Consider the following 26,862-nt stretch of genomic DNA (forward strand, 5'->3'; position numbering starts at 1 on the left):
TGGTTGAATCCAGTTACTGTTGCCTACCATTTAAGTAAAATAAATACTCCAAAGTTACTTCAGATTTCACTGGCCTAGATGGTCTTAAAATAATGCTGGAATTCACAAATAAATTACAGTTTTCTGCAGGCAGCCAAATCTTTCCACTAGAGCAAAAGGTATTTGGAGCCCCAGTTGTGTGTTTAGTATCAAACATGTTTTTGGGCCTTCTTCCACCAGAACTGCACTAAGCCTCCATCCCCAAACTCAGCAGCTATATTTATCCATGGACCAATGTTTCCTACTGCAGTATCAGTGACCTTGCCTGTAATTATTCTTCACAGGGGAAGTTTAGCTCAGTCCTCGAAGTACTGCAGTAACTCTGAACAAAAATAACCCAAAAGTCCACAACAGGAAACGTTAACAATGGCAGGATTACTGGCCACCATGTCACCGTAAAATAAACGAGCAACTGAGAAGGGAGTTCAGGGAAAAGCAGCACCACCATTAAGTAACAGGAGGGACTGACTTATGAGGAAAGATTAAATGAGCTAAGCGATGATGAAAGGGTGAACGGAACAACTGCCTCCAAATGTTTGAAAGAAGAAACCATCCAGGACAGGGAGGGATTCTCTAAGCTGCTGCCAGGAGTTAAGAGTAATGGAAAGAAACCAATAAAATGAACACAGCAGTCACCATAACTATTTCTTCAGCTCAGAAAAAGAAACCCAGTGCTTTTATCAGTGTGAAAACCTAGCTCATTTGTCCTGTTTTATTTCTTAGCCATATCCCACAAAGCATGGGGGGAACACTTAAAATTATGTAATGGTGCAGTATTGGCGAAATATTTTAGGCTGGCGGCTCTGAAGGACTGTGAGGGAGCTGTGCTGACATCTTCTTCCAGCTCCTGTCAGACTCAGACCCTCGTTTCTTGAGGTGCCTCAGAAAGCCTTGAGGTTTCAGCTGAGAAAAGCAGTTCTACACAACAAAGCACTTAAGCAAACACTTCAGGCAAATGATGACCCAAACTCCCACAGCTATAAATCATATCCATGATTCCCAAATGAGGAACCTGCGTCTGCCCTCAGCAGACCCTGTAGCAGACGGTCACAAAGTACACGAAGTCAGAATTCCCCACAGCTATCCCTGGCAGACCTTTGGTTCACATCCTAGTGTAGTTAATATTTTTGCAGCAAAACAGCTGTGAGGCATCATGTTGTGTTTGTTTTCATTAACTCCTCCCCAGTGGGCTTATATATTTGTATTTCCTTGTTTACATATTTGTAGTGTCCCTAGGGGATATACACACTACCCCTAAGGTTAGGGGCAAGTTACTGGAGGGCAAGTACCTCCCTCTGATGCAGAATTTGTCCTGCCTCTTTGTTCTGCTAGAGATGTAAATCTTTCTGGAAATGTTAGACCACAGTCCCTTTAAACATGTGGCATCTTTCAGCAGCAGTTTTCAGACAGCGCTTTTTGAATTGCTGGGCCAGAAGTTTGTGTTTCCAATTGTCACTCTCTGAGACGCTTTTCCATTGTTAATACAGTCCCAGGCGCTTTACAGCCTGGTCTCTTTATAGTCGTTCCACGGCCCTGCGTGTTGAGGTCCAGATCTTTCCATCACAATTTGCGCTGTCATTCTCCCGCCGCGGCGCGAAGCCGCCCGCCCGCGGGGGGACGGCGACTCGCGGCTCTCCCCGCCCGCCGCTGCTTCCCACGGCACCGGCCGCGCTCCGTGCGGGCCATGGAGCGGCCCCAGCCCGGCCCGTCCGTGCCGCGGCTGCTCCGCCAGCCCCCGCCTCGCCGCTGCTCCGGCCGGGGATGCCGGGGCGCGCCCGGCGGTCGCTGCTCCCGGTATCGTTACCGGCGGCTCCGGGCGGAGCGCGCCCGTCCCGCCCATCGCGGCCCCGGATCCGCGGGGGTTGCCGGGCACGGCCCCACCGGCGCCCCCCGGCAGCCGCCGCGTGCGTCAGACCGGAGACGTGGCCCCGCGGCGGCGGGGGCGGAGCGGCGGCGGGCGGAGCGCGGCTGCGGGCGGCCTCCCGGCCCGGCCCTGCCCGCCGCACTGAGCCCCGCACCGCGCCGCGGGATGTGCGCGGTGCCGCCCGGCCGCCGCCGCCCGTGACCCCGAGCCGCAGCCCGGCCGCACGCCAGGTAAGCGCGGCCGCGCCCGGCTGCACCTCCCGGGGCGCTCCGCTGCCCGCGCCGGGGACGGGGACGGGGCATCGCCGCGGGGAGGGGACCCCGGGGGGCCGTCCCGCAGGGCCCGGTGCCGTGCCCCCGCGGAGAGAAGAGACGGGGCCCGGCCCGGCCCGCGGCCGCCGGGGCCCCCTTTGCCCGCCGGCGGCACCAGCGGTGCCGCTTCCGAAGCTGGGCAGTGCCGGAGGAGCCAAACTTTATCTGGGATCGCCGCCGGCTCCTCTCCCGCGGAGGGGCGCCGGGAAGCGACCCCGGCAGCCCCCCATGCCCCATCCATCCCACCCCATCCCCTGCCGGGCGGGGCAGCCCCGGGGGTTCCCGGCACGGCGGCGGCCCCGAGCCAAGCGGGGCTTCCCGGGAGCGGGGCCGCCGAGGGGGCACTGGTGGGAAACAGTCGCCGTGGAGACGGGCGGCTTGGGAAAGCCTTTGGGGAAGAGTGCTTGGGGAAGCCCATGGCCTTATTTTGCCCGAAAACAAGCCCCAGAGCAGCCCGCGTTACGGGGAGGATGCGAGCAGGACTGGGAGGCGGCGGTCCAGCCGCGCCGCCACCGCGCCCGCCGCTCCCTTTCCCGGGGGCTGCTCCGGCGTCCATAGCTCGGTTTTTGAAGAGATTAGGAAAAACAAACAAACAAACAAAAAAGCGCCCGATTTTATATCAGTTTAAAACCAGCTCTGCCTTGTCGCAGAGTGATGGGCAGTTTTGCCCATTATTCACCAAGTGTAGTTTGTCCAGTTCATTAGAAAGAGTTGACCAAGCAAAATGAGATGCTTACGAAAGACCACTGAATGTATCCTACCAGAATTTCACGAGGGTTAGTGTTTAAAAGTAAGGATTTTTATTGCTCAGATAAGTATGTTTGCTGTAGTTTGGATTTTTAATTATTTCCTTTTTTTTTTACTTTTGGAGTTAGTACTTCCTGTAACAAGAGATTCAGTATTACTAGCATAACTGTTTGAAGACAACCACATAATGTTTGCTCCCACAAAGCACTGTAGGTTTGAATGATGCTGTAAAAGATTGTACAGGCAGAAAAATACTTTGCAAGATAGTGGAGAAAAAACATGACAATATTGGAAATAAATAAATTTTAAAATCTCCCTTCCCAATTCAACCAGTTATGCATCTTACCTTCTCCCCACCAATCACCCCCCCTCCTCCTTCCCCTGGGTGTATTAGACCTGCTTTTACTTTTCTTTTTAGTATGATGAAAGCAGTCAAGAGGGTAGCACTCCTCTGGGCTTATTCTTCTTCTGGAAAAACCTGTTTGCTCCTGTGGTGCAGATCAGTGTGGAGAGCTAGGCTGAGCACAGTTCTGAGATGATCCCTAATTTTAACCTGCCCTTGTATTCCTGCTGTCTCACAAGTGACTATGTCCCAAGGCTGCCAGCAAGGCACAGCAGCCTGGTGCTGAGCACCTGTGGTTTCTGAATCATTTCCTTTTCCAGTTACTTTCTGAGTTTGCTAAATTTGTGGCATCCGTGCTGCTGTTTTCTTCCAGTCTAAATACTGACAGGTCCTGCTAGAGGTTTTGCCACAGTATAACATTCTGTGTGTTTTATTTGCTGTTATTTACTCTTGTAAGCAGTTTTAGAAATAGCTTTCTGATGGAAAGGCTAAAAATCTATTTGCTTTGTATGACCAGTATGGGAAAATGCTAGTGGTGGGTTTCAGTGAAAAATGAAATCAGAGACTGCTAAATTCTCCCTACAAGTGCTCACTCAGTGCTCCGTGCTATCTCACAGTCAGTTCCTGTACCAGTTGAAGTTGATTTCCTGAGGCAGCCTCATCCCACCTCGGTATCTGGCTTTTGAGGCCCACCAGAAGGAGCTGGGAGCAGGAGGGGGCAGCATCCGGGCTGGGCAGGCCAGAGCACTGAACAATACTCAGGTGGCCTCAGGCCGGAGGGACAGCGCAGTGACACCCAGGGTGATGGTCTGGCTCAGAGTGCTGGGAGGAGCAGTTCCCCTGATTGTCCATTGACCTCAGCTGCAGCTGCTTGAAGTGGGCCATATTCACCGCCAGATTCCCAACTCAAGGCTTTTTGAGAGCTGTGGGAAGTGTAAAAAAAAAAAAAAACCTCTATTGCTAGCCAAACAATTCACAATAGCAGGAGCTAGAGTTTAATTTTATAGTTTTTTTCCTCTTTAAGGAAACCTGGTAGAAAGATGCTATCCTCATTGTCAGAGTTACGAAGGGCAGGGGAGGGCTGGCTATATAGTAAAGAAAACACTGAAAATGAAACAATTGACCTCAGGGAAAAAGAAACCTCCTAAAGATTTTAAAGCCTTTCTTAATAAGTCAAATAAGCCATTCTCCTTCCAAAATGATTTGTCAAAGGGCTGTTAACATGTGTTGGATTTCAGATGCTCAACATAATGGAAACTTTACTCTCTTCTTCATCTTTGAGCTGTTCACCCAGGGATTTTGTGCAACAAAACTCTGTTGCAAATTCAAGCTATAGTGCAGTGACTTTAGTTGGGTTTGTGTTTCTAGGACCTCTTTCTGGCTAGGAAGATACTAGATTTGATTCAGCCTCTTGGCCAGGTGTGATTATGTCATTTGTTCCATTGCTTTCATTCATAACACAGGGCAGGCCCTTCTGCCTTCCCATCACCAGGTAGGTAAAGTCTTAGAGTTGTCTTTTTGACCTGTCAGACCCTACATGAGTTTTCTGTCACTGTATTTATTTTACATTTTAGTGCCTGGCACATGCAGCTAATCAGATACAGCATAAACTTTACAACTGTATCATTCAGAGAGTCTTAGGTTTGGACCAGGGTGAGAGTTTATTTGGAATTTTTCCAGTGCAGAGTTTCTGTACAATCTCCTTCTCCCTTGAAGGACTGATTTACAATCTGGTGTTTGATCTGGTCAGATTCTTAAAAGGTAGGATAACACTGTGCATGTGCTTTGCACATTTCCCACTTGTTTGGGAGAATCCTACCTCAAGATACAGTGCATGTTTTTTCTTGGTTTTAAAGTAAAACAAAGGCCTCCCCTGAAGCACAGGATGGCACCGTTCTCCGGGGCAAGTTGCTAACACCGCTCTTATGGCGGGCGTATAAAGTTCCACTGAATTTGAACCAGAATATATAAAAACATTTGGTTCTGTACCATAGTATTAAAAATCAATTTCTCTCTGTCAAAGTAAACTTTAACTTTTCCATTGACTTCCAGGTGAGCAAAATACAGCCTTTTATACCAACTTCTAATCCTGGGTTGACCTACCATCTGCTGAAAGCGGAGATGGTAGCTCACATCTCCCTTCGGTGGCAATAGTACATAGTGACCTTTTATTGATGGGAAATCTCAATTCAACAATCCAGCAATAAGACTGCCAACATGCTGAGAACATTTCCAATTTAATTTAATTATCACTGAAAGGAAAGTGGGAGTTTGGACTAATTGCTTGTTCTGGAGCATAAAGTGAAGCAGAGGACACATCGAGCCCTGCCCTGAGCAAGCAGCAATGTAAGATCCTGATACAGGTGCCAGTTAGAGCACAGTGCAACAGCTCAGACATGCAGGTTGCTGTCAGAGGGTTTGGTGCTCTGAGCAAAGACCATTATAGATCACGTTTTCCACTTATGTGAATGTTTGATGAGCTGTCTCGAGGCAGGTAGTTTTCACCAGTGTTCAGAGACAGTAGTCTCGGAAAAACCCCTTTAATTGTAATATGACTAAAAAGAGTATTTGCTCTTTGCAGTCATTTAACCATGATGGTGTAATTTCAAAGACTTGCACACCTGCTATAGTGTTGTCAGAATCCCCCCCAGCAACTGCTTTTATCTCACAGTTTAGGCTTGATGGAAGCAGTCTTTTTTTTCTGTTTTATGCAGCAACAGACTTTTTGGTGGAATGATGTTAGAGTTAATCCCTCTTTGGTAGTCTATGGACGGACACTGTCCAGAAAAGGTCCAGTAGAGAAGGTAGTCCTGGTTTTCCATTTCATGGTCTTTAAAGGTAATTCTATGTGAATACCAATTCTGATTCTATAGTTACTAGTGTATTGCTTTGAGTGTGTATAGATCACGTTTAACTTGCAAAAGCTTTAATTTATCTATTTTAGTCATACTTTCAGGTGTATGGATGAGACCATGAATTTCTTTTTATTGTCAGGGCTTTTTGTAACAAAGGATGGTTTGGGGGAAGAAAATCCATTAGCTGCTTCAGGCTCAGAATACCTGTATATTTATCAAGGTGTTTTGGGATCCATGTTTTATGAGACTGTTGTGACGTTTTAGAAAGTTCTTTCGTGTTGCATGCAAGTAGGAGCAAAAAGGATTCTTTATAAGAAAAAGTCTCCCAAATCATGAAAACAGGAATTCTTTAATGTTTTTGGCTCAGTCACTGCATAAAATGTTTTTAACTAACTTGTCAGATGATTGAGCTGCTTAAGACTCAGAATGGACCTTTTGTGCTTCCTGTCCCAATTAGGAATTAATTTTTAATTATATTAGCTGAACATTTTTAAATACGAGCACTTGTATTAGCCTCAGGCGCCTATTTCTTTGATGATGAATGGCACTGATTTGTGTGATATTGTCTGTTCTGAGACATTTTAACAGCATTGTTTCTGTCTTCATTATCTAAGTATCTTAAATAATGTTTGTGGAAAAGCTGGTATAGCTTTGATTAAAACTTAATGTGATTTTATTTTCTCAATTGTTTAGATTCATTTCAGGAATACTAAAATATCACTTACTGGATAGTTACTTGCTTGGTTCTTTGGTTTGCTGTTAAAGGCTTTCACTCACATTAAAACCATTTTGCAGCTCTGGAAAGAGGGCAGGCATCTTGAGTGATAGCCCTGATAAACAAAGAATGTTACTCCCAGAGCTGAAAAATGGTAAGTATTGCCTTTGAAGTAGTCTTTGACATGGAAATGTGTGGAGTGTACTTCTCTTTAGATTTGGAGAAATAGCTCAGCAAAGCCAAGTCTCCACACAGGCCCATGTGATTGGTATGGAAAGAACTCCTATTGATTTCACTGAGACTTTATCTGGCAGAATTTTGCACTGAACATTTCTTTGTCTTTAGTCCAACCAAGCTGAAGTCAAAGAGCTGCTGACAATAAGAAGTCTTTTTGGTGTGTAATACATGAAAAAGTGCTATGACTCAGTTGGAACTAACAACAAAGTTATTGTCTAGGATTCGTTGCCAAGGCAGCACTTGCTGTATATGTAGGTGGAAATTGCAACATATATTTTGAAATGCAGTTTATTAAAGTTGCTTCCTCTTTATGTCCTTTATGTCTCCTCTTTACGACCCTTACATCTCCTCTGAGTTCTGGGTTCAGGTCTTTGAGTCTCCAGTGACCACAGCAGATGGTACCAAGAGCAGAGCGGGGGATTCGCTGCTGCCTCTCAGTGCCACCACGCTCCCTCCTGGCTGTTGGGCAGGTGGGCAGCTGAAACCCAGTGTGCACTGGATGCTTGCAGCATGGGCCTCAGGGACTTGCAGGGAAAGGAGTGGACTAGGTATTCAGCATGCTTCTGGAAGTTACACCCTTTCCAGTTCTCTCCAGCACTAAATCCCCTGTTGGTGTCTTGCCCACGGTTGTGGTCCTGCAGAGCTGCGGCTCTGGAGAAGCTCGGTTCTGGCAGCTGGCATAATGGAACACAGCATTCCAGCTGTTGGTTGGGACTTGCTGGAGTTCAGGTGGCACAGCCTAGCTGTCCCCAGTCAGTGCACCTGAAAATGAAACCCCTTCCTTACTCTGAACAGCTGTCACACAGGGGACACTTGTTTTGCAGAACTGCCAAACTATGGGTACTGGAATAATGTCTTCTGTGAGCTAATTGTGTTTTGTCTGTTCCCCAGATGGGGAAACTAATACCAACTGTGATGTTTAATTTTGGTAATGTGTAGTATGAAATCAAATTCACTTAAGTGGCTTTTTAGGGGAGTTTTGACATACTATCAGTTTGGTTTCAGGCATTGCAGAAAACTGGAGAAAAGTTTTGTAGTACTAATCATTCATATTTCCCACCAAAGTACTAAAGAAAGTGGATACCTTTCTGTTTTGCAGCTAGAGAAGAAGTGGCATGGCGGGTTGATGTGGTGTGCACATGCCTGTGTCCCAGTGGGGACTCCTGACTAATTCTCTGTTGTTCCTCCAGGTCACATTTCCTCACCAGCTTCAGCCACAAGGACATTAATTTGTTTGAAAATACAGTAAACTCATGGACTGTTAAAAATAACTGTTTGGATGCACATGGTTTGTTTTTAATGTCTTTTCAGTTCATTTACATGGGATTTATGTTTAAGAAACTGCATCATTTGTTTGTACTTCTTACTTCAGAGTGATGGTATTTCTTCTATGAAAATCTCCGTTGCAGTCAACAGGACAAAAAGGGAGCCATCATGTTTCAAACAGTGGCAACACAAGCCAGCGTTCAAAGTAGTTTTTCCAGCCAAAAACATTATGCCTTTTTAAAAATTATTTTTTAAATTGAATTTTATATTACAGGAAACACCAATGGCAATATAACCTAGCAGGGAAACTGCTCTCTGGAAATGCTGCAAATACAAGCAGTCAGTAGCAGAGGTTTTACCGTATGTTACATGGGAACTGACCAAGCACCTACAGTTACCAAAATGCTGGACATTTTGGTCAGTGCAAACATGTAGCAAAATAATTACCAAAACTGAATGTTGGGGTAGTTCAGACATTATTTCACTGTGTGTACAACGTGTGTGAGACTACATAGATAAGAATGGAACATAAACCTCTTGGGAATTAGGAGTTACTAATGCCAGTTTTATTATCATATTTCCCCCTTAGTCTAATCTTAGTTTCCCTGGCTTGGTGTCTTGTCCCTGTATCTACTTTTAGTCCTTTCCTGGTTAAGTGATGAAATGAAGCAGGTCCATAATCTGTCATCTGTGGTCCCAGCATAGGCAGTGCCAGGAGCTTTGAGGGGTTTCTGGGTACATGCTGAAAATTAAGTGTTCATCTGCTAATATCAAAGGACACAAACACACAGTTTCCAAAGGTTTATAAATTAGCCAGCTGTAGGCGGCTGTTCACACTGCAGTAAAAACTGTGTTCCCAATAGACAGGTCAAATTTAGGGCATGGGTGATCTGAAAAGTTCTAAATAAAAAGACCACAATTTTTGTAGGGTTCACATCCAATTTGTTTTCCTAAGTTTGTTCCTAGAATAGTTTGAACAATTGCTGGCTAGGTCTTCATTCAAATTTTGGTTTAAATTACACAGGTTTTTCCTTATTGTTGTTTTGGGACCCAAAAATAGAAATTTAGCAATATTATATTCGACAGAATATATGACTGATGATAGCACCAAACCATTTTCATGCCAGGTGGTGTCTGTCAGCTGTCTAGAGGAGACTTGCCCTGAACCCTGGAGCTCTGCACAGACCAGTGGTTTTGTTTAAATATCCTCTTTGAGAATACATCACCATCAACCTGACTGCAAAACTCCCTTAGTCATGCTTGTTGAGCTGTCTCAGTGTGCAGTTCCAAGGCAGGTAAAATAGGAATGCAAAATTCTGCTTTTCAGTGCAGCCTCAGGCCCTGTGCTGAGAAGCACTCCAGCTTAACTTCACCTCCTGGCCCACGGCAGCCGAGGCCAAACAGCACAAAACACTTGAAAAGTGACTTTATGGTATCTGTGCAGAGTAACAAATGTTTACAATGAAGGATGGAGGGGTTTGGAGTGTGCAATACCTTATCCTGTGTAAAAACCCACTGGTGTGCAGCCCCTGCACACATGGTCCACAGCCCTTGGGCTCTGCTGAGTCCCTGCTGCCAGGTCACAAGTTCGTTTTGTGTTATATATGAGCTGTACTCTGTTCCTTTAATGAAGATGAATTTGCAGTAAATCATGTTTGGGAACCAACACAGAGACCTTGAAGCACTATTCCCGAAAGGCATTTCATCATTTACCCTAACATGAAGTATGTTTAAAAGAACCAGGAGAGCAGCGTTGGCGTAGGATTTTCTCCTTTCAGTAGAGCTCTGATGTGAAAGACCAAGCAGCGCCAGTCTGAATTGGCTCTTGGGGACATCTGAGCTTTGACCCTTCTGTTACACTCAGCTGGGCTGCAGTTGTGGTCCTGCAGCCTCTAGCCCGAGGCTCCTCATGAAGAAAGTGCCTTCCCTAGCGGGGATCAGGGCTGTACCCCTACTACCTGGGGCTTGATTGAACTCTGTGCCACTCTTGGGACGTGGTGATGCTGATCCTACATCTGAGGAGGATTGATGGGATGTCAGGGAAATGAGGTTAAATGGCTAATAGTTTAAACATCTTTTCTAGGCAGCTTAAGAAATCCCACCAACTTTTTGTGCTTCCCAGCTGCCAATATCACTATTTCCTTATCCTCCAGCTATGTTCCTTTTCCTTTTTCTCTCTGGTGTATAATTCATACCCTGCCCTTGCCAAACCAGCACTTTGTGGATGATAGTTGCCTGTCTGACATCCAGGGATCCTGATTCTGGTGCATAGCTTTGGTTGTTCCCTCAAAACAAGCAATGGATTACACTGATTGCTTCAACACATGTGACATGATTGAGTAACCACTAGTGGAAGGACAAAATAGCCAAGGGCTGGACTTCTGGCGAGTAACACCTGTAGCCAAACAGCTCTGGCAAGTCCTGGTCTCCTGCCTGAGCACATGAAGCAGCAGTGACCCCACTTCTCTGTCCCATGAGGGTCAGCAAGGCACAGAGAGAGGCTCTTGGGCTTTGCTGGGCAGGGAGGCCATAGCCAGGGCAAAGGGTGGCTGCTGTCTGTCACCATAGGGTGACACGAGCAGTGCCGAGGGAAGGGTACGGAGCAGCTGGCAGCGCTGCCAGCACGGCGCAGGCAGGCCGTGCTTGTCGTGGTGGGGAGCAGTGGTGGGAGCTGCTGGGGCTCTGCCTCAGTGAGGAGCACATGCTGTCAGACCTGCCTGGGTGACATAAAGGCAGAGCCTCCCAGTTATTCCCTTTGGTTTGCTCACTGTGCTGGTTTTAATTGCCATGTCTCTCTGCAGGCTGTGCCTTGAGAGCTGAGGTGGGGCAGAGGGAGTGGCACATACTGGTGTCACTGGTGGCGGAGCTCTCCCCAGCAGCGTGACCCTTGAATTCTCCTGAGGGTGCTGCTAATCCTCTCCATGAAATGAATGAAGTGACTCTATGAGAATTTACTTAAAAATAGCAACTGTCACCTAGCAAGAGCTTGGGCCTGGGGCCTAGAAGGTGCTGCAAGCCAAAGGTGGCTTTGTTCAGGGTTATACCAGAAGGGCTGTTTCTGAGCATTAATGTTTTTGCTTTTGAAGAGTCTCATGACACAAGGTGATTGCAGCTTAATGAAGAGGAGTGTCAACTTCCATGTCCCCATGTGTTTGCCCATCTGGCACGGCGTGTCCCGGCTCTGACTGGGTCCCTTGTGTGCTGCTGCAAGGCAGGGCACAGCACCTCGGTGGGCACGAAGCCGTGCCAGGAACTCACAGTGCGACCTGTGAGCACTAAGCCAAGGCCAGGCTTGTCCCCGGGGCTTTGTGGCTGTGCTGTGACAGTGAGCAGTGCCACGGGGGCACCGCGGTCCCTTGGGCTGCTCGGGCTGGTGGCAGTCGGGCTGGTGGCAGTCAGGCCCAGAGACCCCCTGTGCTGCCCTTGAGTTGCCCCTTGAGCTCCCGTGGGCAGGAGGTTTGGGGATTGAATCCACATCACGTGGATTGCCCAGTGCCTCTGTTTTCTCTTTAGCTGCACTGGCAGGAGCCATTCTTACTTCCAAACTGTCCTCACTGCTTCCCTTTATTCACTCTGATACAAACCAATTGCTGAGAGGCTGGTTTGCTCCATGCTGCAGTTTTTCACAATCAGCCTTTGATTCTATCTGTTGATTTATTAAGTCTAATTTGTTTCCAATACTTTTGTCTCTGACTTGGATCTATTTATTCTCTTTAGCTCTTTCAGGTCACATTAATTCGTTGGGTCTCGTCCCTAATCTCCTATGCATTAGCTAGCTGATTCCTGTAGCTGGGTTTTCTGATGGAGTAGGTATCACACTTGCACCTGGATTCAAATATTTAATCTTAATATGACATATTCATTTTCACTCACCAAGTTTTCTACATTTCTTAGAAATTTTAAAATAAGAATCTCCACTGATTTCTCTCCCCTCCAGTGTTCTTGTGGTTTTTTTCCTTTTGTTTTGGGAATTTTTGTTACTTTTTTTCTTGTTTGGTGTTTTATTATTATTGTTTTTATTTAATCTGGCAAACCCACAGCTCTGTTCTATGACACTGCTTAACAGCCAGTACAACTGTTTTTTAATCCAAGTTCCTTTTTTATTTCCTTCTGGTAGCTGAATTGCAGATGATTGATGATTGATGATTTATCTCATGTACCATTTTATTTTCTCTAGGGTTGGAAGATTATTAAAAATGCAAGAGAAAAAAAAAGAACGAGTTCTGGTTTTAATTGAAAAGAATATCCAATATTTAGGGCTATAGTATTTACTAAAGTAGGTTAAAATAATACTTTATGGTAAGTCAGATGCCATATTTTGGCTACAATGTACTGTGCAATTAAATAACATTTTGAGTGTGAGTGAACGCAAATTAGTAATGCAGTCTTAGTCTTCACCAGCTGAAATGTTGAACTCCTTGTCTTTTATCTACTTGTTACAAGGAGAGATAAGAAACTACAGTGCATGGTGTGCTGTCCCAGAGATGGTGTCCTACAGTAAATGCTGTGACTTGGACTGCAGTGTGACTTTTTCACATCCCTTGATTTGTTCAAATTGATGATTAATTAAATCATTACCTGGTTTGTGTGTGATTATAAAGGAGGCTGACAGTGGTGCACCTTTGGGTGCAGCAGTGGGAAAGAGCTGGGTTTTGGACACGGCCAGGAGGGATTTTTCAGGATTGCTCTCAGCCAGGTGGACCTGCTGTGTCTTTTCTGAGGTCTGAGTTGCTGCTGATAGATGTCCTTTCCATCCCTGGAGAAGCCAGAAGGGAAAAAAAAGGCTAGAGGGAAATGAGACAAATGAAAAGCGACTTGGTGTAATTTTGTTCTGTGTGCAGATGTCAGCAGTGCTGGTTAGCCTAGGCTGCTCTGCAATTCTTTCCAGCATTTACCTTGGTTCTTAATACAGCAAGGAGAGAGGCAATAGGGTCCTCCAGTGAGCATTGGAAAATGGTTTTCCTGCTTCATCACATTCAATTGCCATTTAAAGTTTCTGTGAATATCTTTTTTTCCCCAAAGCCAAAAAATATCATCTCTCACTAGACATTGTTGGTTTTTTTACTGTTATTTTATGTGCAGTACTATTATCATCATTCAGTAATGTTTGTTTTCTTTTTTTTAGCAGTATAGGAAAACATTAGTGTTAGACAGTTTTGTTGTCTGATGCTGGACAGCAAACCTTCCAGCCCCAGAGATGGGTTTTCTAAGATGGCTTAGAGGGGCTTTGTGTGTGCAGCTCTGCCTCTGCTTGGCCCACTAATTAGGGTAACAGTATGTGCACTCTACTAATGAGGAGTCACACTATGCAAACAGCAGCCTCTGAAGGGAACAAGGGATCAGGGCAGTATGTGTTTGTGCTATCAGAACCTATCTGCCTTCATCTAAATTCCACACACATCACTTAGGAGAAATAAAGCAAATATATGATACAACAAAGACCCCTAAAAATGCATAGTGAAACCTATAAAAAACAACAGCCAAAGGATTTTTTGGTCTGAAAGCTGTCACTTCACAGTAATTTGCAAGATAGTTTCTAGTCCCATCTGCTGTCAGGCACTGCCCCTGATTTAGGGCTGCTGCCTTTCATAACACCGTGGCTCTGATCCACAGTTGCTTGGGTGTCTAACCGGTGACTCTTGGGTTTCCCCATATTTCCGTGCATGTGAGCACTTGTGTTTTGTCAAGAATCTCCACTGCGGGAAACATAATTCTGTCTTCACCTGACAATGAAATTGTTCATCCTTTTGGAAAAAAAAAGAACTTTACAAATAGGATTTCTAGAGGCTATACCGTCAGAATATGAAAAAGCACTCCTAAGCCATTATTGCATGGGTGGGAAGAAAATGTGGTGATTTTAAAGCAATCTGTTGATAGGTATTCTTGGGTGTACCGATGGCATTCCACTCAGTCAGCCAGCTGGCCTCAAAACCTGAGCCAACAGTAGTATATGTGTTACAAAACTGAGCAGGACTGTTGCATGGCAACTGCTTAGCTAACATTTGTATTAGTGGATTCCTTTGAGAATTTTCTAAGTTTTTCAGTGCTTGATTGAAAAAAAAAAAAAGAAAGCTTAACAGCAGCTACTCAGTCACCTGCATTTTATGTGGAAATGAAATAAGAGAGGGGTAATTCCTCACCAATGGCAGTGAAATGTGTATAAGAATGGAGGTGAGATTATGTATGATGATCTTCAGTTCAGGTGCCACTGGGAGCTGCCAGCAGAGGTTTAGCTGAAGGGGTGCTGGTACTTAAATCTACATGGAGCACTTCTAATTGATGAGATCCACTTTTCCCACCAGTATGTATAAAAGAAGAGTAAAAGGCAACAAAGGTTTGTCCCAGCAGCTACCCCTCTTTTCTCTGCCACAGAGGTGTATCTTCCCTGGTATGTCTGCTAACATTTGCAAGACAAGTATACAAAAAGAATTGTGTTTCCTGGCTGCCTGCCATTTGATAACAAATGCATTCCTCTGCCAGCACTGCAGCAATTCAGGCCTGTTGGCGAGGATGCCACCAAGCCTCTGACCTGGCTGTGTGAAGTCAGGCTTGCATTGCCATCATTTTCACTGATGGTTTGTTAATTTGAAAATGGTATGGGGGACAGCCTGCCTTCATCTTGGGGATTGCCAGTAGTGCTAGAGTTGTGTGTTGTGTGTGTTTCATCTGGCATTGTAGCCTGCCTCCTGGGGACAGACTTCAGAAGGACAGGAGGCTGAGAGAGGATTCTGGCCAAGTAGTGCTTAAAGCAACATGAAAGGATTGCAAGAGGAGAGGGCAGCAAGAAACAAAAGTTTTTATGCTACTCAGCTGCAAAGCCCCAGCCTAACTACTACCACAAGTTCATTTACAGCCTTCAACTTACACCGTTGGGGACTGCAGTACCTCCTGAGGATCAGATGGGCAGGCAGAGACAACAGTCCCTGAGAAGGTGCCAGAGTGAGCATCCTTCCACACGTGTATGGCCAGGTAGTCAGGGTCAGTTCTTAATCCTTAGGATGGCTGTATACTTGTAATGAATTGCAGCCATTAGGGCTTGAATCATTCCCTTCCTGTTCACTGGCTCTGAATGAACTGAATCCCCTAAGTTCCTGAGCAGCCTCTCAGCAAGTGTGTGCTTATCACTAAGCCTGCACAGAAACTGATGTCACCAAACCCACATTAATGGGTCCCAGTGTCGCTGAATCAGGATCATAGACTTCCAGTGTTACTGTGATATGAACTGATTGTGATGAACATTTATGATGTTAGTTAATGGACAAACTTTGTTAATTGCCCTTGGGAGTATTTTTGTTACATTCCCATCTGAATTTATCTTTCCACTGTAACATACTAAGGAGTTTCAGTACTGGTTTGATCTCGGGGATTTAGTTACACAGTATGCTGTAGGCTTTAATGTCAGTTGCTTTGCCTGTACATGCTCATGTGTTAGCTGATTTTTCAGAGGACATGATAATGTAAGCCTATGCATGTGAGGTGAAGATAAAACCCTTGATCTGGCTGTAGTTTTGGTTACCTAAACCACTTTAGGAACTTACATTCAAAACACAGTAGATTTAAAATTGTAGTAAGTATGCACAAAAATATTCCATAGCATTCCTGAAACCACTATGAATAAAATGGAAATGGATGAAACATGATAACTCAAAAGGTGTGTGAAGTTTAAATGCAGGACAAGCATTGCAGCCAGACCTTTGAGATCAAGGCTGATTTTGTGTGATGCTGAACATCTCTATCTACAGAATGGGCTGATTTTCAAGGATGCAAAAGGCCTCACTGACCCGTCAGAGATGGCTGGAGTCGACAGAGAGGGATTTGCCTGCCTGCATGGATGGGATTGCAGGCTCTCCCTTCCTCCCTTCCAGGAGCAGTGTAGTGACAGCACGAGCAGCCCTCTTCTGAGGTGGGGCGTCAGTAGCTGGGAACTTCTGTGTCACACCTGGGAGCTCCATTTACAGAGGAGGTTTTTTCACTTGCTTGCACAGGGTGAGGGGCCCGAGCTGCAGGAGGCTGAGCTGGCCTTGCTGTTTTGCAGGACGATGATTCCCGTGACCGAGTTCCGGCAGTTCTCGGAGCAGCAGCCGGCGTTCCGCGTGCTGAAGCCCTGGTGGGATGTGTTCACGGACTATCTCTCGGTGGCCATGCTGATGATCGGCGTGTTCGGGTGCACCTTACAGGTAAATCAAAGGGACGGAGGTGTGGCGGGTGCTCTTGGGGCTGCTGGAAGAACACCACAAATTAGGAAGGGCCTTGGAAGGATGCTTGTCCCATCTTGTTTTATCTCTTGGGCTGATCATGAACAAAGCAAAAATGTGCTGGTCCCAGGATTAAAGCTGTTTAAGTAGCAACATCAAATAACACAGACCAGACTTTTAGCAGCTGTGAATCAGCAGACTTGCACTAGAGTCAATGAAACTGTGCCAACTAAGATAAGAGCTGTTGGTTTGGCTGGTGTCTGGATCGCTGTTTTCACCTCAGTTTGGCATAACAAAACAGATTATCAACTTCAGTTCTTTTTTGTTACCATTTTGCTGTTTGAAAGTTTAAAAAATGGAATTTTGAAATTCCTGTTTTTCTTTATTTGGCAGATGTTAATATTATTTCTGTCATTATGCTTTTAAGAGATTTGAAATTAAGGTGCTGATTTATTAATGACACCCACAGCTAATATTATGTCTCTTCCATTCCAAAATGTCTCTGAGGATGCTTACACATAAACAATTGACATTATTGTCAGTCACTGTTAAGTTACATTTTGCTGAAGAGCCAAAAGCGGAAAAGAAATGAAAAACACTGTTTGGGATGACTCCACAAAAATATAAAGTTACAGCAGAGGTTCAAACATGGATCTCACATTTCTTGGCACGACTTTGAAATGGAGCTAAAGGGACACATTGACAGAGCTCTTATTTCAGAGGAATTTGCTCACTTACATTAGTAAGGATTTAGATATACTATGTCTCAAATTTCACATGAAATCAGCTGTAGTTTTGCCTTTATTTTCCATTCTCAAATATTTTCAGTTGATACAACATTCATGTTTAAAAATCTCTATATAGAGCTAAATTTTGCATGAGTAGATGTTTGCTTAACCCCACAAAATAAATAATCTGTTATATGTGTTATCTGTTTTAAATTTACCTGCTTGATTGGAGAAAGCACGCTGGAAAATAATGTGTGGAAAGACTGAAATAATAGACAAATTGTTTTTATTCCAACTTATTGTGAGATACATAAATCCAGGGCGTAACTAAGGGCGTATATCACAGTAGCAGACACTTTGCAGACATAGATTAGATTAACTACAGAAGTTTTTGATGTGTCAACAGTTGTGGCACTGACACTGTTCAAAACATATGTGGTCTTATCTCAGCATCTCCCTACACCAGGGTGGATCATCAAGGATCATCTGATTTTGGTAGCTCTTGTTGCATGCCTTATATTTAGTGCTTTCAACAACCATGACGTCAAAGAGTACATCTACACTACACACACGTTCTTAGTATGGGCTAATTGCAGTCAGTCATTCAAGGCAAGTAAGAGAGCTCCTTGGTTTATCACATGGATTAACATTTTAAATTCAGACCTGTAGGGAGCCTCACACTGAACTCAGAACTATTATCCCAAATTAAACCAAAGGTTATTTGTCCCTAGAGGCACTTTGACTTCAGTTTGGCAACATGGATGACCATCCAGGATCAAGAAAACTTCTTGTTTGTTTGTTTGGTTTTTATAGACAGACTCAAGAACAGAGCTAGATTATTTCCCCCAGGTGTGTAGTCCATCCTACAGAAGCCCCCCCATAGAGAGGGACTTTGGACGAGGGCATGTAGTGATAGGACAAAGAGTAAGGACTTTTAGCTGAAAGAGGGTAGTTTTAGATAGCTGTTAGGAAGAAATTCTTCACTGTGAGGATGTTGAGGCAGTGAAACAGGTTGAGGTTCCTGGAGAAATTATGGATGCCCTATCCCTGGAATAGTAGATGATCTTTAAGGTCCCTTCCAACCCAGATAATTTTATGATTCTGTGAGGACTCTGTATGTGTGTGAGAAACTAAATAACATTTATTTCTGTGCACACACAAATGCCATGAAAGAGCTGTCCTTATCTGTCTTTATTAAAATAGACTGAAGATTAATAATGTCCCTGCATAGATAAGCTCACATTAGCCTTTTGTCAGCCATTTTTGTATGGGACTGTAGCCACATGAATGCAGTTGTGCTGCCGCCAAGCCTAAGCTATCTCTGAACATCATGTAGCCAGGGTGAATACACCTGGCAGTAACAGTCTGTCTCTGGAGAGAGCAGAGCAGGAGTTCCCTGGTTTTTTTCTGGAAGCATTTCCCACATTTCTCCTTTTCCTGGATTGTGTCAATGCCCTCTTATTCAAATTATGGAAAGCTAGCCGTAGATAGAAAGGGGTGGCCTAGTTCTTGGCATAAAGAACAAGTGTCTTGTTGAGAATAATAATAGTGCAGCCTGTGGGGACAAGTAGCAGGCTGTGTGGAGGAATGCCTGGCAGCTGGAGGTACTCCAAGGACAGCTACTCATTGGTGCTGCCACCATTGTTTGTACATCAGTTCAAAATATATCTTTTTGTGTGTTCCAGGTCATGCAAGACAAGATAATATGCCTTCCAAAGCGCGTCCAGCCTTGCCAGAACCAATCTAATAGTTCAAATGTGTTTAACACAATACCAGATACCACCCCCCTTCCACCACTGAAGCCATCCACCCCTCCAGCTACAGTTGAAATGAAAGGACTCAAGACTGACTTGGACCTTCAGCAATACAGCTTTATAAATCAGGTGTGCTATGAACGGGCTCTGCACTGGTATGCCAAGTACTTCCCTTACCTTGTCCTTATACACACACTGGTCTTCATGCTGTGTAGTAACTTTTGGTTCAAATTCCCTGGATCAAGCTCCAAAATTGAACACTTCATTTCAATACTTGGGAAATGTTTTGATTCTCCATGGACAACAAGAGCTTTATCCGAAGTGTCAGGGGAAGACTCTGAAGAGAAGGATAACAGGAAGAACAACATTAACAAGTCTAATACTACTCAACCAAGCACTGAAGGCACTTTGGTCAAGACACAGTCTTTAAAATCAATCCCTGAGAAGTTAGTTGTGGATAAGGGAACACCCGGGGCATTAGATAAAAAAGAAGGTGAACAGGCCAAAGCACTGTTTGAAAAGGTGAAGAAATTTAGACTGCACGTTGAGGAGGGTGATATACTCTATGTCATGTACGTTCGCCAGACTGTACTTAAGGTAATTAAATTCCTTATTATCATTGCTTACAACACGGCACTTGTCTCAGAAGTTAATTTTACAGTAGTCTGTAATGTTGATATTGAAGACATGACAGGATACAAGAACTTTTGCTGTAATCACACGATGGCACATCTGTTCTCTAAACTTTCTTACTGCTACCTGTGCTTTGTAAGCATCTATGGCCTGACATGCCTTTATACACTGTACTGGTTGTTCTACCGTTCACTGAAAGAATATTCTTTTGAGTATGTTCGGCAGGAGACGGGAATTGATGATATCCCAGATGTCAAGAATGACTTTGCTTTTATGCTTCATATGATCGATCAGTACGATCCTCTCTACTCCAAGCGCTTTGCTGTCTTCCTGTCTGAAGTCAGTGAAAATAAGCTGAAACAGCTGAACCTAAACAATGAGTGGACTGCAGATAAACTGCGACAGAGGCTGCAGACAAACTCCCACAGCCATTTGGAGCTACAGCTTTTCATGCTTTCCGGACTACCAGACACAGTGTTTGAAATTACTGAGCTGCAATCTTTAAAACTTGAAATAATTAATAATGTAATGATACCAGCAACCATTGCACAGTTGGACAATCTCCAGGAGCTCTCATTGCACCAGTGCTCTGTGAAGATCCATAGTGCTGCCTTGGCTTTTCTGAAGGAGAATCTCAAGATCTTGAGTGTCAAGTTTGATGACATCAGAGAACTTCCACATTGGATGTATGGCCTCAGAAATTTGGAAGAGCTCTATTTAATTGGCTCCCTAAGTCATGATATTTCTAAAAACATTACACTGGAGTCTTTTCGGGAGCTTAAAAGCCTGAAAGTTCTTCACATAAAAAGTAATTTGTCCAAAATCCCACAATCTGCAGTTGATGTTTCAAGTCACTTGCAGAAATTGTGTATCCATAATGATGGCACTAAGTTAGTGATGCTCAACAACCTGAAGAAAATGGTCAACTTGACACAGCTGGAATTGGTTCATTGTGATTTAGAGCGCATACCTCATGCAGTCTTCAGCCTTCTCAGTCTCCAGGAATTGGATCTAAAGGAAAACAACCTCAAATCCATTGAAGAAATAGTAAGTTTTCAACATCTGCGAAAGTTGACAATTCTAAAGCTGTGGTACAACAGTATAACCTACATCCCAGAGCATATAAAGAAACTCACGAGTCTAGAGCGGCTTTCCTTCAGCCATAACAAAATAGAGGTTCTTCCGTCCCACCTATTCCTATGCAACAAAATCAGATATTTGGATTTGTCTTACAATGACATTCGTTTTATCCCACCTGAAATAGGAGTTCTTCAGAGTTTACAGTACTTTTCCATTACTTGCAACAAAGTGGAGAGTGTGCCAGATGAACTGTACTTTTGCAAAAAACTTAAGACTCTGAAAATTGGGAAAAATAACTTGTCAGTCCTTTCACCTAAAATTGGTAATTTGACATTGCTCTCCTACTTGGATATTAAAGGCAATCACTTTGAAATCCTCCCACCTGAGCTCGGTGAGTGTAGAGCTCTGAAGAGGACTGGTTTCACTGTAGAGGACAACTTATTTGAAACTTTGCCTTCTGATGTCAGGGAGCAAATGAAAGCTGAATAACTTCTTGCTCAGTTTTACAGAAATAACACTTCTACCAAAAACGCTCTAGAGAATGCATACTCCGAATATGCATTTAATTTGTCGTTATTTTTTCTTTTTCAAATCCTTTCTGTACAAACAAATTTGGAGTAAGGAGTACATATATTTTTAAATAAAATTTTCTCATATTTTTTCACTGTTTTAAGATATTTTTAATTTGTTTTGCCCTGAGAACATGGGCATCTGTAAATTAATTTTTACTGGTAAAAGTAAATGATTTTGTCTGTTGGTTTTCTTTCCATTTCCTAATCCCACTAGAGAAACTGTGTTTAAGGTGTATGCTTTGAGTTGCATAGTTTGTAATAGATGATTATATTGTCTTCCTAGTTATTGTTAATCCCTTAGGACATGGTCTTCAACTGGTGGTGCTGCAGGCGTTGAATGCCTTTGTTTCCTCTTTTCTTCAGTGGCAGTAGAAGGTGTTCAGCATCTAACAAGATCAAATCTAGGCTGACAATCCCTTTTTACTTACAACAGGGTTTTCTCAGATGATCAAAGCAAGTAGAAAAGGTTCTTTATGCATTTTAACAGGTGAGAGGGAGCATGCAGAACTCCTTCAGGGCCTGTTGGCCATTCAGTCTGGCTGCCCATTCACACCCTGCACCGAGCAGGAGGCACTCACTGCTACATCCTCTCCGGTGCAGGAGGAGTAAGATCACAGTTCACAGTGGAATCAGGACCAAAGTGACTCATGTTAAAGGTTTTCCTAACTGCAAAGGGATATGGCTGCCCATTTCCTGCTAACTTGAGTGGAAGGGGTGCAATGACTCAGCAAGATGAAATGCTGTCTTGAAAAACCCCATCCTCCCTTAAACACCCAGTACTGCAAGAGAGAAAGCGCCCTGGGCCCCCTCAGCCCACTTCCCCACCAAATTGCTTGGCACCTTCTAGGAATGGCGTCCAGAAAAACTGCAATCATTCTTAGTTTGTAAAGCTTCTGACAAGGAAATAGCCTCTACTATGTCCTTGATTTAGCTTGGGTGGCATAAAACCAAGCTCAGCACAGGAACATTTGCAGATTTGCAAAAATTAGATTAAATGAATACATTGATTTCTCAAAAGTCTCAGCCTATCCAACATACCCACGGACAGTGATGAAGGCTATGTTTTAATCTCCCAGAGAGTAATTAAATCTGAAATACTACAGTTGGAAGTTTGCTTTTTAAAAGAATGTAATCTCAGATGATTGTGCATCAGGTTGGGAACTTTATCCTCTGAAGCCATGTTCAGCTGTTTATTTAATCCAGCCATTTGATTTCTTTTAGTCGGGTTTTAAAGGGATGTGCTGCTCACAAGCTAATTTAAGCTAATCAAAAGTAGTAAAATAATTTGCTGGAAGGAGATCTTTTCATTGTATCCAGCACACACATTTGAGTCAGATGCAGACACTTGATAAATGTTTCACAAGAATATCTAGGAATAAATCCTTATTTCTCAAGGAGTTAATGCTGTTCATAAATTGCAGAGGTTGAATTGCTGTTTGTTCAAATTTATGTAAAATATTTGACAGTTGTCGGATTGGTTGCTCTTCTAACTGCCATTGTGTGTCTTGAGCTACAGTTAATCTGAGTTCTTGAGCTTGGTACAAAAGCTTACAATTGATTTAAGAGTATGACTTACAAAGGTGGAGAGATAAACTACAGTGAGAACTTTCTCATTAATCCAGGTGTGCTAAGCCATTTGGTGTGTGAGCTTGCCACAGTACCAGGTCAGACTTATTTTTGCGCTTGGCTGTGTTCTGGAGAAGATCCAGATTAATCAAAAATGGGTCAGGCATGAAGGAATCAAATCAAGCTTTTTAAAGGGGTTTCATTTAGTTCTATTTAAGACCTATAATTGATGTAGCTATTGTAAGAGCTACCCTTACTTGTGTGTGGAATGCATTTATTGGAACAGTTTGGCAGTATATATATTCTAAATATATTTCACTTTGATGTTATGTGAGGAAGAGAAACATTTCATTGCTCATATTAACCTAATTATGTAAACCAAAGTACTGTTGTCCCTGATGAATGTAAACTGTTTGAAATATCCAGGTAATTGGTGGAGCTGTACAGTTCTCTTACTTAGATTTTAAATATGGGATTACATTTAAAGGTTTTTTTTTTAAGTCTATATTCCTAGCTGTAGCATTTTAACCCCTAATTTATTTTGTGTCTGATGTTGTTTCATGTGTAATTTGTGGTCTTGTTTCTGAATGGAAGTTTTGCACACCTCATAACTGAAGGTTGGAGATATGTTCTATGCCATTTTTGTAAATACATCACTTAGGGGATGTGGGGTTTTGTTTGTAACTGATTATATCAGTGTAACCCCTCATGTGGACACAGTTACATGAGTATAAAGTGCCTTGTGCTGGCATACCTTTATTCACTTCGCTAGGAATAAACTATACCAGTCTAAGCACTTTCATGCTAATAACTGTATCTTCTCCAAGGGTTTGGTGAGCTGAGACAGCATCCTCAGGCTGACAGCTCACTGTCACCAAAGAGGGGCAGCTTTCTCCTCCTCCCATGCTCCCTATTGCTGCCAACACATTCCAGCTGCTTCTCGTGTACCTTTATAGGTCTGGTGTTGGTCTCATCTCTCCACAGGATAAATCAACTTTTTAAGCCAGCAGAAAACTATGCCAGTCTGAAAAAGGGACTAATTTTCTGCTGGATCAGCTCTCTAAAGGATTGGATGGACACTAGGATGGGAGTAACAAGGGGACAGGAATCTGCAGCTGGGATCTGTACAAGAGGAAGGCAGGGCAAGTCCCTTTGGAGATGCTAGGTCAGTTCTTCATCTTGCCAAGCCACATGCTTGGAAAACTGTGCTGTTTTGTGTATAGAAGGGTTGGGCAGCTTGGCTTTTGTGAGTAGACAACCCTCAGGCTCACAGTGGATGATAAAATACCACATTACTGTTAATTTCGTAATGAAACAAACTCAGGTAGCTGCGCTGTTGATTTTTCTAAACCTCTTACTGTCTATTCTGGGGTGTATTTTCCAAACCCATATTACAGTAACTTAGGAATGAGTCAGCTGAGGGAAGATCGTTTCCTAATTCTCTGTAACATCCAGGAAAATATGTAAAAGTGCCATATTTACTCAGTGAATCATGTACTGCTCATATGTATATTCACATGTGATTCATACTAGACTTTTCTGTACCAATAGTATTTGACTTAGAATGGATGGACATTTTGTGGACAATACTTTGGCATGGTTTGTACATATACAAAGAGTTTCTATAACTACTTATATTAATCAGGTGCCTAACAAGTATGACAGTTCCAGAATTTAAGCAAGGCATTTTTTCGTTATTGCTCAAAAATAGTAATCTTCCTTGGTAACAGAATTAGAGATGACAAAGATTGCATCAAAATTAAGAAGACAACCTTCATAGCACATTGAGCCTGACAAGCAAATCTACTTTGTGATCAAAATCTGGAGATGTGCATCTCCCCCTTTGTCAAAATTAGAATGGATATTTGTGCTGACCTCGTGTATCCAGCCAGCCCAACAACTTTTGCAAATTCTGATTGGAAAGCGCCTGCTCCAAGTCTTATATCACTTTTCTGGCATGTCAGTAATTCATGTGCTTAAGTGGTGACGAGTCCTGCAGGAATGCCAAGAAAAAACTTTGAAATTTGACGAAATGGACAAACTGAATTCTGTAGCAAGAATATTAATATGATAATAGACCTGCATAGTGTTAGATTGCAATATAGTACACCCAGAAAAAAACAGAAATAAAATGCTCTTTTGTCATAATGACCATTGTCAGACTGCAATGTGATTATTGCTTGGGAAACGCTTTGTTTCTGGGTTACCTAAAGATCAAATAATTTTTTGGGTTTGGTCCCTTGGGAGGGAGATCAAGAAAATATGCTTAAAAAACCATCGTTCTACTTGACAGGATTTACAGCTGCATGGTCTCGCTTCCTGTGCACCTCCTTCCATTGCCTGACTCCAACAGCCAGCAAAATGGCCAGGAAAAAAGCCATTCCTGCTGGAGCAACTCCCTCCCTCTGGTTTCTGTGCTCTGCCAGGGCTTGGGGGTTTTTTTGGGAACCCTGCCAGCCTGCAGCCAGGGGTGTGAGGGCTCTTTCCTCCCCCCTGTCATGTGCCTGCGCTGCCAGGGGAATGCTGTTGTTAATCCTTGCATCTGACATACTCCCCTATAAATCTGAAGAGATTTGGAGATTGCTCCAAAGGCAATTGGGCTGCCTGCATTTGGTATAGGATGCTTTCCTCATTTCTGTTTCTTTAAGTTGTAAGGAATAATGTGTTCCAGTTTTGGTGTTTCATACCAAGACAGCACTGTCCTGCCTAGATGGAGCAGGAATTGCTTCTCTCTGGTGCTTGTGGTTCCAGTGGAGGGAGGAGAGTGGTAAACACAGCAGCCTGAGTCGGCTTTGCCTTTGGATAAGCCCTGGCAGGGAGCTGGCATGGGCACATGCTGCCCCTGGGCCATGGTGGGACTCTCAGAGGAGTGAAAGGAGACTTCCTGACAGTGCCTGCTTTTATCTCCATGCTGTTCCTTTTTGAAAATGTGGAGGGCTGGGAAAGCTGGTCCACTCCTCTCAGCATTGGTCCTTCCCACCGACTTGGAGATTCAGGGCCACATCCAGCGGGATGGGAACCATGGCACAGGTGTAACTGCCAAGGGGATCCTGTGGCAATGTCAGCTGCTGATGAAGATGTCACCCTGTTTTTGGAGTGTGCTGGTAGTAGGAGATGTTCATGGCCTGAGATAGCTGAGCCCTGAAAACTTCTTCTTGCAGTTCCTTGAATATGTGTGCTTGGGAGTGGACTTTAACTGGAGCAGGTACTGTGCCCAGAGGACTGCTAGGCACAACCCTACCAGCAGCTGTGTCCTCTCCTTGCCAGCAAGCAGCAGTGCTAGAGCCAGTGTGTCCTTCACTTTATGCCAATAACTACTGGAAATTCCCTGTGGCCATGAGTTCGTACATCTTCATATATTACATTTGAGAAATACACTACGTGCTTTGGTAAAAAAATTGCATGTCTGTCCTTTTTTTTCTCCTTTGAGTTGTACATGAAGCCCTGAAGATTCAGATGAATTCTGTTTTTCTTATTTTTCCTCTGTGATTGCCTCAGAAATACCCCTCCTACCAAGGGCACCCAAAATACCCCTCCTACCCTGCCTCCATGCCCGTGCAGAGCAGGTGCCTGGGAGCAATGGCACACAGGCAGAGGCTGGGGACACTGCAGGAGTATGGACAGAGGAGGGGCTCTGACAAGAGGGTGAGGATGGGCCCCTCAGTGTCTCCCCTGCTGGGGCAGTGGCAGGGCAGGGACAGGCAGGCAGTGTCCCACCAGCAGGACAGCTCGGCACAGCAGCTCTCCGCAGGTCCGCTTCCAACCACGGATGCCTGGCACACCAGGCTCAGCTCCTGATTTCTCATCACACATCATGCTCCTGTCTGTTGCACTGGATGCAGAGGACCTGAGGGACAAATCTGGGCTGGACTTGCCCTGTTCCCACTGGGATTGAGAACTTTGGTGTGTCATGTGGGAGCATGAGATTGGCAGACATGCAGTGAATGGCAATGGCCC

General features: G+C 44.1%; 1 protein-coding gene across 2 annotated transcripts; it reads left to right on the plus strand.

Annotated features, from left to right (window-relative positions):
* The first annotated feature begins 1,993 nt into the window (after positions 1 to 1,993).
* LRRC8C (leucine rich repeat containing 8 VRAC subunit C) lies at positions 1,994 to 25,056 on the plus strand. Of its 2 annotated transcripts, XM_030279128.4 has the most exons (3): positions 1,994 to 2,133; positions 16,413 to 16,554; positions 18,986 to 25,056. In XM_030279128.4, exons 2-3 carry the CDS (start codon positions 16,417 to 16,419, stop codon positions 21,254 to 21,256), a joined length of 2,409 nt encoding a protein of 802 aa, XP_030134988.2. In that variant the 5' UTR covers positions 1,994 to 2,133; positions 16,413 to 16,416; the 3' UTR covers positions 21,257 to 25,056. The 2 variants fall into 2 exon arrangements, with proteins under 2 accessions (XP_030134988.2, XP_072788626.1); XM_072932525.1 differs by lacking the exon at positions 1,994 to 2,133 and having other exon boundaries at positions 13,408 to 16,554.
* Positions 25,057 to 26,862: the final 1,806 nt, after the last annotated feature.

Source organism: Taeniopygia guttata, chromosome 8, assembly GCF_048771995.1.
Source record: "Taeniopygia guttata chromosome 8, bTaeGut7.mat, whole genome shotgun sequence".
Lineage (NCBI taxonomy): Eukaryota > Metazoa > Chordata > Aves > Passeriformes > Estrildidae > Taeniopygia > Taeniopygia guttata.

What these genes read in the sequence shown, in the direction of transcription:
- LRRC8C (XM_072932525.1), top strand. Translation starts at nt 16,168, where the DNA reads ATGGCTGGAGTCGACAGAGAGGGATTTGCCTGCCTGCATGGATGGGAT. An exon ending in TGTTCGGGTGCACCTTACAG is followed by an intron (nt 16,555 to 18,985) that starts GTAAATCAAAGG and finishes TGTGTGTTCCAG; the next exon opens with GTCATGCAAGACAAGATAAT.